General features: G+C 32.6%; 1 protein-coding gene across 1 annotated transcript; it reads left to right on the plus strand.

Moving 5' to 3' along the window:
• Nucleotides 1-13,227: 13,227 nt before the first annotated feature.
• Nucleotides 13,228-15,113, plus strand: LOC144556577 (UPF0481 protein At3g47200-like). The gene is made up of 2 exons (XM_078304964.1): nucleotides 13,228-14,329; nucleotides 14,387-15,113. The coding sequence occupies exons 1-2, from the start codon at nucleotides 13,228-13,230 to the stop codon at nucleotides 15,055-15,057; spliced, it is 1,773 nt and encodes a 590-aa protein (XP_078161090.1). The 3' UTR covers nucleotides 15,058-15,113.
• Nucleotides 15,114-15,718: the final 605 nt, after the last annotated feature.

Raw genomic sequence — 15,718 nt, forward strand, 5'->3', positions numbered from 1 at the left:
ATGATGCTACTGGACGGATGCTTCTTGCTCGAGTACTTCTTAAAAAGAATTGAAAAAAAATGGGATTCAATTCTTGAGGTTGGGTGGAATTCTCTTTTCAAATATGGTGATTTCCTACTTCTAGAGAACCAAATTCCCTTCTTCATAGTTGAGAAGTTGATGGAGCTGATTGGTTTTAATCAAGAACGTAAAATGTTTTTTGTTAAATACCTTGTTTATAATTTGTTGCCACACTCCACATTTCGAGACCCTCGAGCTGAAGCTCCAGGCACCAGAGACTCCATAAATGCAAACCCTCCAGCTGAACTTCAAGAACGTCTAGCTAGAATTCCAGATCCTCCAGCTGAAATTCATCATTTGGTCCATCTCTGTTACCACTATTTAGTGCCCAACCCAGGGATACCAGTTGTATTGAGTTCCAAACCATTGTGTCTAACCAAAATATTCAGAGCCAATAGAATTATCAATGGGTTGCTTCATCGGTTTCATTCAAGGGTGCTCAGAGGAAGATCTCCTCATTCGATTTCTCAAAACTCGTCAGTGCCATTGCCGAATTCTACTGGGAATATATCCTCGATGGTGATCCTTTGTGCCACTGAGCTCAAACAAAAAGGTGTGAAATTCACACCAAAGAGTAACCCAAAACATATGCTCGACATATCATTTGAATATGGTGTCTTAAAAATCCCTAGCTTAAAAATCACCGATGCCACTAAGCCTTTTTTCACAAACCTGTTAGCATTTGAACAATCCAAATATGGCAAAGAGAATTCACCCTTTACAAGCTTTGTAATATTTTTTGATAATCTAGTCAACACACCAAATGATGTGACAATATTACAAGACTGCGGAATCGTTGAGAACTGCCTAGGCAGTGAAGAGGCGTTGACTCATTTCATCAACCAGGTCACAGAAGGTGGTATTCTTTTGGAAGGTCACTATTTGGCAGAATTAAAGAGGGAAGTGAACAGATACATTGGATCAAGCTGGAACAGGCAGCGAGCAAACTTGATTCGGAATTACTTTAACAGTCCGTGGGCAACAATTTCTCTCATCGCTGCTTTCATACTTCTAGTTCTTACATTGGTACAATCTTTCTTTGCAGTTTATGCCTATTTCGTTCCCCCGAGCTCATGATGGTTTAAATTTAGCAGTACTATTCGAAGCTTCTAAATTGAACAAGAGAAAAGTGGTGTTAGCATGTATGTTATGAAGGAGTTGTTTTTTTTTAATCTTTTTTTTTTTCCTTCATTGTTTGTCAATTATCATTTGATCCTTTTAGTGTTCTATTTTTTTTTTCTTTTCGTTTTATGATTTGCTACGAAGTTTTATTCAAAAGCACCGTGTAACTCTGCACTATATATCATTTGATCCTTTTAGTTTCGTTTATTATTATTCAATTTTCTTGAATGTTCAATATTTGTTTGAATTATGGATGTATTTATACGTTGAATGTTGTTTTCTGTGTGTTGAAATATTGAATGTTGTTTTTTTGTGTATTGAAATATTGAATATTGAATATTTTTTGTTGTATGTTGTAAATATTTCTTAAATTATGGATGGGTAATATTGTATGTTTAATGCCTAGGAAATATGAATGTTAGTCAACTAATGAAAATAAAAGAAATAATAATAATGCAGGATAAGGAATAATAATAAAGCAGGATAAAAAAAAATAAAAAAAATGTTAGTGATCAATTATAAAGAATAACACAAACAATTTGTATTTACCATCCGTGTATGGTTTACACAAGTTATACACGGATCGATATCACTTTTAGTAACTGTGCATATATATATATATATATATATAGGTTTTGACTAATATGCTACGGGTAGCTAAGAGGCCTCCGTGCTACGGCTCGGATTTCGAGTTTTCAAAATCTTAACGGTCGATCCAAACCGTTCATCTTGTTCTCCATATTAATATGTGCTTGGAGACCAAATTTTACATTTTTCTGAATTTTTTTACTATTTATTAAGCCACTTTGAAAACCGCTGATCCAACGGTAGTTTCTGGTTTTACTGTTGGGTTAAGCCACCGTTGGATCAGGGGTTTTCAAAGTGGCTTAATAAATAGTAAAAAAATTCATAAAAATGTAAAATTTGGTCTCCAAGCACATATTAATATGGAGAACAAGATGAACGGTTCGGATCGACCGTTAGGATTTTGAAAACTCAAAATCCGAGCCGTAGCACGGAGGCCTCTTAGCTACCAGTAGCACCGTAGCCACGTATATATATATATGGATAATTATGATGTTTGTCTGTAATCATCCTCCATTATGGATAAAAGTGAGAGAAGTCCGCAGTATTGGTCCTAAATTGGCATACAACTGCAGCCATTATAGAATTCAAAACTAAATCTCATGGAATAGAATGTCATCCCTTTCCATTCTCAAATTAATTTTTTATTAACAGAATTAAAAATTGAATATTGATTAATTAATCAACTGGAATAAATATATCAATTTCTTCCATGACATGGTGCTTGATAAAGAAATTAAATACTGCTGTACAAATTTATCATATCAAACAAAATTCTGTTAATTTCGTTATTGAATAATTTCTTACCTCCAAAAATTAGTCAATTAATTTCAAATTTGAGGTCTTAATCACGTTGATTATTTTCTTTATTGAAATAAGGATTAAATTAATAGGCTATTTTCACTTTACTCCACCAATTGAGCTTGTCTCATGCCTAACAATTTTTGCAACTCGATTTGAAATTCTGGATTATTCGCTATCAGGTAACCAGATTTCTCTATTATTTGTGTTTTTGATTTGTTTGGTTGAATTAGATTTTGAATTGGGTGTTTGATTGTGATGCATATTTAACGGGATAGCTGGTCTGAGGTTCAAATTTGATTTGTTAAATGATGTGATTAATGTGTATTGAGAATTTGTGAAATGATATGATTGTGTGAAATAAAATGAGATATTGCTTGACTTGTTTTATTGATAACCTAGACCTAGGGGCTCTCGCCAGTTAAATATGTAGACATAATTTGATTTGAAATTGTTTGGATTAATCCAGTCTGTTTGAACGATTGTTTAATTAAGCCAATTATAGAGAATCGCGTTGTTAAATAACCGGTTACTAAGCTTTGTAACTAACCTCATATTGTTTTGTTTATTATTTTTGTTGTGACGTAGGTTGACAGGACAATGGATGAATGTTTGGATGCCTCTCTTGTCGTGACTCCCGGCCCAGCGGCAGAGTCGTGACAATTTTGGTATCAAAACATTCGTTCCTCAGACTGTGTTTGAGTCCAAGTTTCGCTTGTTATCAGTATTTAATTTGTCTGAATTAAATTCTTAACTATCTAAAATTATTATTGATCGATTATCAATTGCATGAAATTTGTCATGCGTTATATCATGTGGTTATCATTCGGTTTATATATCTGATTGACATTATATAATCATTGAATTTATCAGTATTTAAATTTAATGACAAGTTATTTTGATTTAAGTTGATTATCACCTCTGATTGATCTGTATATGATAAATTCAATTTGATTATTAGTTATTATGTCCGGTTCGATTTTACTATCTGCCATTTGGAATTTTGAGGACAAAATTCGTTTAAAGGAGGGGAATTTGTAACATCCCGATAATATATAGTTTTCAAATATATATACTTCGGATCTATATATACTATTGATTAATTCCAATGTTTAAATTATAAAAATGAAAACTTTAGAAACAAAAAGAAAATAATAATCTTTTTTAAAATTATTTTGAACTTATATACAAAAGTTGAGAACTTATTGGGTCTATTAAATAAATATGTAAACTTAAAACTTAAAGAATGAAAGAAGTAAAAATTTTAAACGTTGAAAAATAAAACTACAAACATTGGAAAAAAAGAGAGGACGACGTGGCATTCAAAGCCACATGGCTACAGGGCTCTCATGCCTAAAACCACCTATTTTACCCCCTTCTTGCGTGGCAATATTTGAAAACTCCCCAAATCCTTTAAATACCTCTATTCTTAATCAAATTTGGAAAATACAGAAGAAAAATGAAAATTCATTGAAATCTTTACACGGTCTGAACCCCTTTAATCTTCATCTCCAATTCTTGGATCAGCACTTCGGCCTGACTAGCTGAGAGAGGCTTCTTTAATATCCTGGCCCGTTCCCCTGGGCATTGGTATTTTCCATTTCCTTTGAGTTACAAACGTGGGCTTCTTCTAAGAGGAATTGTCTTGTACTTTGGTGGGCCCAGAGTCATCCAGAGAGCCATCTTCATTATTAATTTTCTTCATTTAATATCTGCCCAGAGTCTCCTTCGGCTGTCTCATAAATTCTTTATTTTGTTCTTCATTTGGGCTGAAGGTGAATTCTTTGTGGGCTTCGGAAAAATATTAGGTTCGGCGGGCCCAAGGTCATTTTGAATTTGAATCCGAATAGGTTCAAGCATTTCCCTTCCCCAAAGAAATTATTAAATTTGTTTGCTATAATAAGGCCATTGGAATGTGCGTTTTCAATGCTGGTGTTAAGTACAACTGAATTGTTTTTTGAATTTGTTGAAAAGTTCCATTTAACCGGCAACATTTTGCAAATAATAGTAAATTTTCTTGGGGCATGAACCACCTGTTTTGGGAACCGTTATAGGTAGTCCTTGATTTAAATGTTACGAACACCTGTTTTGGTTCTTCCAGCTCAGCGTGATGGCCACAGTAATGATCAATATAAATACAAATGTTAAAGGTCATTTTGCCGAAGACGAACCAAAACTCTCCCATTCACGAAAAAAAAAAATACTAATGGAAGAAGCCCAAATAGACATTGTTGATCTTGAAGCCTCTCTGCAACGTGAACTCGACACATTATGGGGCAATGCAAATGAGACAGAGAACTTCACCATCTTTCGCACACCACATAATATTTCCCAAAGCAAGAAGAATATCTTTGAGCCCTCTGTTGTCTCCATCGGCCCATTCCATCGTGGTCAAAAGCACCTCCGAACTGTGGAGGAACATAAAAGATGATACTTGCAGGATTTCTTGTCCCGTGGAGACCACATAAGTTTGAATCTCTGTATATCAGAGATGAAGTTGCTAGAAACGAGAACACGGAGGTGTTATAGTGAGATGTTTGATGATGTTGACAGCAATGCATTTGTCAAGATGATGCTGCTTGATGGATGCTTCGTGCTCGAGCACTTCTTAAAAAAGTACGAAAGAAATGAGAATTATATTTTGGAGATTGGCTGGAATTATAATTTCATAGTTTGTGATTTGCTACTTTTAGAGAATCAAATTCCCTTCTTTATAGTTGAGAAATTGTACGAGATTGGTTTCAAACAAGACATTAGAAAGAATTTTGTTAATCCCCTTATTCGTGAAGTGGCCCGCAAACTATCAAATGTCACTAGAGACTCCATATTTGCATATCAGCCACCAGCTGAAATTCATCATTTGGTCCATCTCTATTACCACTATTTAGTGCCCAACCCAAAGAAACCAGTTGTATTGATTTCCAAATTTGATCTTACTAGAATGTTCAGCGCCAATAGAATTATCAAAGGCTTACTTCATCGGTTTCGTTCAAGTGTGCTCAGAGGAAGATCTCATCATTCGACATCTGGAAAATCGTCAGTGCCATTGCCGAATTCTACCTGGAATTTATCCTAGATGGTGATCCCTTCTGCCACTGAGCTCAAAGAAGCAGGCTTGAAATTCACACCAAAATGCAACTTGAAACATATGCTCGACATATCATTTGAATATGGTGTCTAAAAAATCCCTAGACTATACATCATTGATTACACTAAGCCTATTTTCGCAAACCTTTTAGCATTTGAGCATTCCAAATATGGAAAAGAGAATAAACCCTTTACAAGGTTTGTAGCATTTTTAGATAATCTTGTCAACACACCAAATGATGTGACAATATTACAAGAGTGCGGAATCATTGAGAACTGGCTAGGCAGTGAAGAATACTTCACTCATTTCATCAACAAGGTCACTGAAGGTACAACTTTTAGTGCAAATCACTATTTGGCTGAATTATACACGGAAATGAACAGATACATTGGATCTAGTTGGAACGGGCAGCGAGCAAATTTGATTTGATTACTTCAGCAGTCTGTGGGCAGCAATTTCTCTCGTCGTTGCTTTCATGCTTCTTGTTCTTACATTGGTGCAATCTTTCTTTGCAGTTTTGTCCTACATCCGTCCCCTGAAGTCATGATACTTCAACTTTCTGTACTATTCGGAGCTTCTAAATTGAACAAGAGAAAAGTGATGTTACCATGTAGGTTACTTTTTTCTTACAATGTATGCTTGGAAGAAGTTATTTTTTTTTTTTTTTTTGTTTCTTCCTTGTTTGTCAATTGTAATTCCTTTTAGTGTTGTATCTTGTATGTCTTTTGTTTTTATGATTTGCTATGAAGTTTTATTCATAAGTACCTTTGGTTTATTTTACTTTTTTTTTTGCAAATCAATACATAGATCTATTTATCTCCAATCATAGTTTGTAAAATCGGAATCGGAATCGGACTCGGTCACTTGATCGTGAAATCAAAATCGAACGATCAGTCAGAATCGGGTTAATTGGATCGGTAACTTGGATTATTTTGGCAGAAGCATGTTTTTCACTAAAAGAATAGAAAAAATTAGTAAATACAATATTTTCTATAAGAAAAAAGAACTAAATATATACAAGAGAAATAAAGGAAGAAAAGGAAATATAAAAAAATTGCTAAATTTAAGGGAATCCATTTTCTTTCCTCCACAGCTCTTTTCGTTCTTTCTTCCCAAATTGTACTTTCTTTCTGACAAACTAAATTTGACGCAAAGGAAACAGGCAAAATTGGCTGTTGAGGGAGAGAATCGACTTGAAATCGGACAAGACTCGCCTGACTCAGCCTGAATCGGAGCAAAAATCGGATAACTCGGCCGAGTCAACCCTGATTCAATCGAGTTTTGATTAAAAAATCTCATGAGCTTGAAACTAGGATAAAACTTGGCCCGGTCCCGTCTGATTCCGAGTTGACTTAGAATCGGCCGATTTTTCAAACCATGTTTCAAATTTTCACCTCTTGAAACCCTCTTACCGCAGATTTTATTTTAATATCCAATATTTAGATAAAAATAATACAAATGTCCAAGTAGTCATGAGAATTTCAAAAATATCCAAACCATCAAAATTTTTTACAATCGAATACCGTTGAAATTTTCGGCTGCCATATAACATGAGTTAGGTTTTTGCCCGCAACCCTTTTGTATATTTATGATTTCTATTTAATTAGAAATTTTTAAGAATTTTTTATTTTTTTATTTTAATATTAGAAATATTTTAGATATTTTTTCCAAAATAGATGAAATATTATATAATTTGATTTATTATAATGATTGCAACAATTAACGAACATCAATATTTTTCGGGTTAGATTTTTGGTGGATGTAAGAAAAACTAATTAAAAAAGTAAAAAATGTTTTTCATATGAGAAAATAAAGAAAATATTTTAGTCCTTCTAGTACAATTAATTCTTTCTATGTCAAAAGTCAGAGATTTTTTTCTTTTTTTCAAAACTAGAAGTATCACAATATTTTATGTATTTATCTAGAAATGACATTTGAACCGGAATCAATAACTCAGAATCAAATTAGATAATATTCCATCTACTTTCGAAGAAATATATAAATTTTTTCTAATATTTTAATATTAAAATAAAAAAACTTATAAACTTTTCTAATTAAATAAAAAATTATAAATATACAAAACAATTTCTTTGTTATTTTCGGCGCCCCAATTATTTTCTCGGCCGTCGAAATTTTCGGGAGTGTAGGCATTTTTAAAATTGTCAATAATACTTGAATATTTGCATTATTTTTTATTTAATATTTGATATTAAAAGAAATCAGCCCTTACCTGCTTGTGGTGGAATCTCATTTCCCCCAAAAATGAGTCCATTGATCATTTAAAATATTGTTCTATCAATGTTAAAATGGAAATCTAATTAATTATAATAGTACTTAAGAAACAGAGAAACACGTAATATGGTAATTAAGAATGCTATTTAAAAATTGTTTTTGATTTTCGGATATGAGAATTTATCTTTCACATTGGAATATAATTTTACAAAGCACACTTTCTTCTATATTTTGTATAATGCTTTGTCCACGACTCGTCACACTTTCTTTTTAATTTGAGCTTGATGTTAGTACCTCTGTCTTTAGTGGTGTTGAATTGTGTAGCGCTCATATATAAAAATAAACAAGAGCTGGTAGATATATTAATAAGAGAAATATATATTTACAAAGTTTTTTACATAAAAACCCAAGATTCCTTATCAGAAAATGATTAAGGAACACTCCTAGAAACATTAAAAGAACAATTAAAATTTCAGTTTCAAAATTGAGATATTAAAACACTAATTATGTTACGTGCATCTTTATGGTCATTTTAGTTTGAGAATAATTTTAACACATATTATTTGTAAGGTAAATTAGTTTGCTATTGAAAATATCCCAAAATCATCCATAGAAATTAGCAATTTTCTTAGATATAACACATCGACAAAGTAATTAGTTAATTTGCTATCAGAAATTTTTTGCTATGTATAAAAGAGAAACAGTAATTAGTTGCAAAGCAGCAAATAGTCAACAACTTTCTGAAAACAAGTCTAATAGAATTATGTAAAGAAAAAAAAAATGTTACATCAGTTTTGTAATGCTTTTATTATCTAAAAATTAGTTTTAACTAAATTTCCAAACTCTGGTGTCACAGAGCCATGCACCTAACGTAACATTGTACATAGTGCTTAATTTCTGTTTCCTCGCATTACAAGGCTTTCTGCTGTATACCTTTATGCAGCCTCAGAAAATTGAAAAAGACACATAAAATTGAACAACAATAACAACAACAACAACAAAAACTAAGTCTTTAGTCTCAAACGAGTTGGAGCAGGCTAGAAATGAAACCCAATCACAGCATGGGTTTCATTTCATAAGAGAATGGCTGGTTTTTTACCGCTGGCTCGCCAAGCCTATCACGAATCTTCCTCCTTTATCCTGGCTTGGGACAAACTGTGCAGAAACTACACATAAAATTGAAGTTTTGAATATTTAGAAAAAGGAAAGAAATAATTCTAGGGCCATCGACAATGAAAAACCACACAGGTGCAATGACTACACAAGATTAAGCATTTCGATAAAAAAAACAAATGATTAGTATAACTAAAATTAAGTGGTACTAATATTACAATTGTATTGTGCCAGTACAACAATGTTGACAAAATCTTACCATTCTAGTCTAATAGGTTGAACAAAACAGGGCACTTTCCGATAATGCACACCATGGTTATGGCAGCACAAAATTTTTATTGATTTTATTTACATATTTCACTGCACCAGTGAAAAAAGTATCATCTCCAATTTTACACAAGCACTGGTTTCTGGAATAAATCCAGATGTGACAATATCATTCTTAAAATAGTTTATTCAGAATATCAAGTTAACTAGTCATAATTTGAATCAAAAGGAACTATGCAAAAAAATTAAGCTTATTGGGTCCTAATTAAGATACTCTACCATAATAATTAGTACCTCTCACTACTCGTAAAAAGCATTCCAGTCACTTGCGATTGGTGATAATTTGTCTAAATTGGAACAATATCCCCACTTGTCATCGCAAAAAAGGTACTATTTAAAACTAATTTGTACAAATTCCTGCGATAGCATGTCCCACGAAATTGGTGAAGAAAAATGATTACTCCTTAGTTTCACCATTTATTTAAAATGGTTAGAACGAGGCAATAGAAACCAGCTGTCATGGAAAATTCAGAAATTCAATTTTACTCTCTGAACATTTAATAACACTTTTTAATAAATTTCAAGTTTTAACTTAGTTGACACAGAGAAATAGAGAGAGGTTGCTTAGGAAGTAAGCCCATTTTAGAAGTGTCTAATTGACTTAGGCATGCATCTATGTTATGGCCCATTAACTTAATAACGACCAACGCAGCCCAAAGTTCTCTTTAATTAACGAACGGAGCAGTGTTCGACGGTTCTGAAAATGTAAAATATACAAATATAAGGACATTAGTCCAATAGCGAATATATAATAATAATTGTCCGATTTATATATATAAAACAAGGTCATTATCTCTGTGGTATAAGAAAAACGTTTGATAATAAATTTTCAATTTTCAATTCGACCCAAATCTTGTCATTTATTTTCTTTTCTTTACTGTATTTGAATAATTCTTGTCAATCTCAAAGATATGCTATCCCAGTAAATAAGTAACCATAATTCAATTATATTGCTTGGACCAAAAGATTACATATTCTTTTCGTTTTGTGGTACATTTTCTTTTGATTTTCTTTTCACTTTTGTAAATTTGAAGATTTAAATTTTTAAAAGAGGTGGACCATAATGGCAATACAAGGATACTATAAAATAATTTTGCTTTTGCTTTTGATTTCTTTCTTTTATTCTTTACTTGATATTTCTTCTTTGATGATATGGAAATTCATTGCTTGAGCGACAAGTCATTTGTCACTTTCTATAATCAAAGTTTTCTTTAATTTTCTGGGGCTTAAAAAATTATTCTACTTGAACAATTCTAGTAGTAAAAAATTCTTGTATATGTAGGATTTCTGAAAATAGCATGTAAAATTAGGATTGAGTGGCATGGAGGGGTAATAAGCTGTCTTTTTTGTCATTAACAACGCCAACAAAATAGAGAAATATAACGGAATGAAGTATATAAAATATACAACTTCAAAATAGAATGGATTACTATATATACTAACATATCAAATTATTGTACAGTCCTGGCGCACCCATATTGATCAATTAATATCATTCAAAATGGACTCATTTACGGTGTCTCTGAGTTTGCCTATATATGCTGCATGTACATGGTTTCTTTTTGTTTTTTCTTCATGATATATAGTAAATTTTATAATCATGAAAAAATCAATTGACTAATTAATTTATACTAATGATAAAGTAATGTCTAATTTCCTCAGAATAATTCAGCGCTACAGTTTTTTTGGCAACTAAAGTTCTCAAGAGAAAGTTAGCGGAATGCGGATAATTGGAGAATGTGGTTTGGCAACTAAATTTCCTTCATTACTTCCTTTCGTTTCTGGGGTAACCTTTCCTTTTGATTTTCCTTTCTCTTTTGTAAATTTGAAGATTAATTGTTCGAAAGAGGTGCAGCATAATGGCAAGACAAAAAAATAGTGAAATACTTTTGCTTTTCATAATGTGGGCACCATGTGTTTTATTCTTTACTTCATTTTTCCTCTTTGATGGTACGGAAATTCATTGATTTAATTACTTCATTTTGTAGTGTATATATTTCATTTTGAGAGAAAAATAAGTCTAATATTAGAATTATATTTCATTTTGTTATATATATATATATATATGAGATGAGCTATAGTGAGCCATGGAGTAAAAAACACATTTGTACTCCACACCATAATTTCATTTTGAAAATCCAAACGATCGATCCGAACCGCTCAACATGATCTCCATATTGAGATGTGCTTGAAAACTAAATTTTACATTTTTTGAAATTTTTTTACTATTTATTAAGCAATTTTGAAAATTGCTGTTTTGCTGTGAACAGTAAAAATTTCTGGACCATCGGATCAGCGATTTTCAAAGTGGCTTAATAAATAGTAAAACAATTTCAAAAAATATAAAATTTTGTCTCCAAGCACATTTTAATATGGAGATCATGTTGAGTGGTTCGGATCGGTCGTTTGGATTTTCAAAATAAAAATATAGTGTCATGCAGCACAAACTCATTTTAGCCCAACTCTCTCTCTCTCTCTATATATATATATATATCATTTTGTACTATATTAATTGCTTTATTGATATCTTTTTGATATGATTTTGTTTCAAAACGCAAAATAATACAATTAATATCAAATTTTGCATATAAGCTCGCATTTTTTTATTGGTTGCAGGAAATCATTTGTATAGGATAACGGAAATATATAAGGTGTCTTTAAACCACACTATACATATCAAGTTGGATTTAAATTATTTTCTAAACATTCATCTCATATATACAAGCAGACTAAAATTTTCTGAAAAGTGGTACGCATGTAAAAATATAATTCTTTTAATATTTTTATATTGCAGATTTTGTTGTTATAAATCAATGATAAAATTTCAACATATGAAGGCGTATGTGCATAAAAAATACTGTATTAGTTATAATTTACTTGACTTAACTAACAATATTGTTTTATAGAAATCATTATTATATAACTTAAATTATGCTGTATTATAAATAATTTACTTGCCATAATTAGGATTGTTTTATAGAAATCATTATTATATAACCTAAATTATTCTGTATTAGATATAATTTTATGAAGCAAATTCCATTGAACAAATTCTAGTTTTATATAGTTTAATTTGAACAAAAATACTAAATTTTGGATTATAGTTTAGGTTTATTTTTATTGAATGATTCTATAAAATAATATATGTTTTCTTAACTAAAATTAATGCTTTAAGAGAACTACTTCTGTCATATTATTTTTCTCATTTCTCTTCCTGGATCATTGTCCCCTAATTAAGTACTAAAAAATTATTGATAAAGTCTCACTTTTGAAATATTAATTATGGACATAACAAGTTATAATTTTTCTGACTTGCAATAAATTATTCCAACAATATCCTACTAGCTCTTCCATTCACCAAACGTCACACTTTTGAAAACACTTCGATGGTTTGATTTTTCTTTTCTTATTTTTAATTGATTGAGATAACAGGCCTAGTACTCGGAGGCCTCTAGTTCCAGTGCAGGTCATAATGAACCATTTCTTTGGGGGTTATAAAATAATGATAAATGTAGATTAAATTTCTACTAAAAGAAGTAGAAATTTAGTTCCAGAACCACATTGATCTCCATATAATAGTTAAGAAAAAAATTGAGTTATGAATTTTGGAAGACTTTAACTTCCTCTGAATTCCTTGTGCCTTTCGTGGCTCACTGTTGGTCCTTCATTTTAGGAGAGCTTTTTCAATAATGCAAGGTCTCTGTTGAAAAGTAGCATTTTTATTTTCTTATGTATGCACAATAATTATAAGAGAGATCTGGTGAAGGTCCTATCACTTTCCAAGCTCCATCTTCGAGCTCAGCGTGATGGGGCCACACTAATGATCAATATAAATACAAATGTTAAAGGTCAGTTGGTTCAAGTTGAACCAAAACCCTTCCATTCACCAAAAAAATTTAATGGAAGAAACCCAAATAGTTGTAAATGTCGAAGCCTCTCCTCTGTTAGAACCAATGCAACGTAAACTAGAATTGCGCAAAATAAATATGCAAACTAAACTCGACACATTATGGGGCAATACGCACGAGGCAAAGAACTTCACAATCTTTCGCATACCACAAAACATTTCCCAAAGCAAGAAGAATCTCTTCGAGCCCTCTGTCATCTCCATCGGCCCATTCCACCGAGGTAAACAGACCCTTCGAACCATGGAGGATCAAAAATGGCAGTTCCTGCAGGATTTCTTGTCCCGTCAGGACCACATAAGATTAGATCTCTGTATATCAGAGATGAGCTTGCTAGAAGAAAGAACACGGCGGTGTTATAGTGAGACGTTTGATTATCTTGACAGCGATGCATTTGTCGAGATGATGCTGCTTGATGGATGCTTTGTGCTCGAGTACTTCTTAAAAGCTATCGTAGGAAATTTAAATTCTATTTTTGAGGTTGGGTGGAATTCTCATTTCATAAACCGTGATTTGGTACTTCAAGAGAACCAAATTCCCTTCTTTATAGTTGAGAAGTTGTACCAGCTGATTGTTTTTAATCAAGAATTTAGAATGATTTTTCCTAAATACATTGCTTATTTTTTGTTGCCCGATAACTCCATATTTCCAGACCCTCCAGCTGAAACTACAGACACCATAGAATCCATAATAACAGACCCTCCAGCTGAAATTCCAGACCATCTAGCTGAAATTCCAAACCCTTCAGCGGAAATTCCAGACCCTCGAAATGAAATTCTAGACCCACCAGCTGAAATTCCAGGCCCTCCAGCTGAAATTCCAGGCCCACCAGCTGAAATTCCAGACCTACCAGCTGAATTTGTAGACCTTGTAGCTGCTGCAATTCGAGACATTCTAGACCTTCTAGCTGAAATTCGAGACCCTCCAGCTGAAATTATAGAATTTCTAGCTGAAATTCCAGACCCTCCAGCTGAAATTCATCATTTGCTACATCTTTGTTACCACTATTTAGTTCCCAACCCAGAGAAACCACTTGTATTGAGTTCCAAATCATTTAATCTAACCAAAACGTTAAGTGCCAATAGAATTATCAAAGGTTTGCTTCATCGGTTTCGTTCAAGCAAAATGTTCATTTCCAATAGAATTACCAAAGGTTTGCTTCATCGATTTCGTTCAAGGCTGGTGCGTAGACGAAGATCTCGTCATTCGACTTCTCAAAGCTTGTCAGTGGCATTTCCAAATTCTACCGGGAATATATCCTCGATGGTGATGCGTTCTGCCACTGAGCTCAAACAAAAGGGCCTGAAATTCACACAACAGAGCAACCCGAGACATATGCTCGACATATCATTTGAATATGGTGTCTTAAAAATCCCTAGACTAACAATTATCGATTCCACTAAACCTCTTTTCGCAAATCTTTTAGCATTTGAACATTCCAAATATGGTAAAGAGAATTCCCCTTTTGGAAGGTTTCTATCATTTTTGGATAAACTAGTCAACACACCAAATGACGTGACAATATTACAAGAGTGCGGAATCCTTGAGAACTGGCTAGGCAGTCAAGAGGAGTTGGCTGATTTCTTCAACCAGGTCTCTGAAGGTAATTTTGTTGCGAGCAATCACTATTTGGCAGAATTATACACGGAAGTGAACAGATACACTGAATCAAGCTGGCCCAGGCATCGAGCAAAATTGATTCGTGATTACTTTAGCAGTCCGTGGGCAACAATTTCTGTTGTCGCTGCTTTCATACTTCTAGTTCTTACATTAGTACAATCTTTCTTTGCTGTTTTTGCCTACTTCATTCCCCCGAGCTCATGATGCTTTAACTTTCACAGTTCTATTCATGGCTTCTAAATTGAACAAGAGAAAAGTGGTGTTACGTACCATGTATGTTATGGAGTTATTTTTTTAATTGTTTTATTTTCTTCCTTGTTTGTCAAGTTATTTTTTTAATCGTTTTATTTTCTTCCTTGTTTGTCATGGCTTTTAGTGTTCTATCTTGTCTGTCTTTTTTTTTATATATGATTTGCTCCGAAGTTTTCATTGGTTTGCTTTACTTCGTGTGTTTTATTGGTCAACATCTGTTGGTTAATGCGATATGCTCATATCTATATATGTATTCCATTCACTGGTGGTCTAACCAACTGCAAAATGTTTTGTTTGATTTCAATATGCACAGTTCATCTAACAACAATAAACATAAATACTTGAACCAAAACTGTAAAATAATTTGACAATTATCCAGAATAAAGATCTTTGAAGGCGAATTTAACCAATTGACCGATGACTTATCTTTCACTTTGAAATATAATTTTAAAAATCACACTTTCTTCTATGTTTTGTATAATGCTTTGACAGGCCGTAAAATTCATTTTTTTTTTTTTTTAATATGTTTTGTATATGCCAAGGGTATACCGCTCATGAAAATATAAGTGAGCTGGCAGAACAAATTAACTTTCACTTCTAAAACCGAGATATT

Source organism: Carex rostrata, chromosome 7 (assembly GCF_964058835.1).
Source record: "Carex rostrata chromosome 7, lpCarRost1.2, whole genome shotgun sequence".
Lineage (NCBI taxonomy): Eukaryota > Viridiplantae > Streptophyta > Magnoliopsida > Poales > Cyperaceae > Carex > Carex rostrata.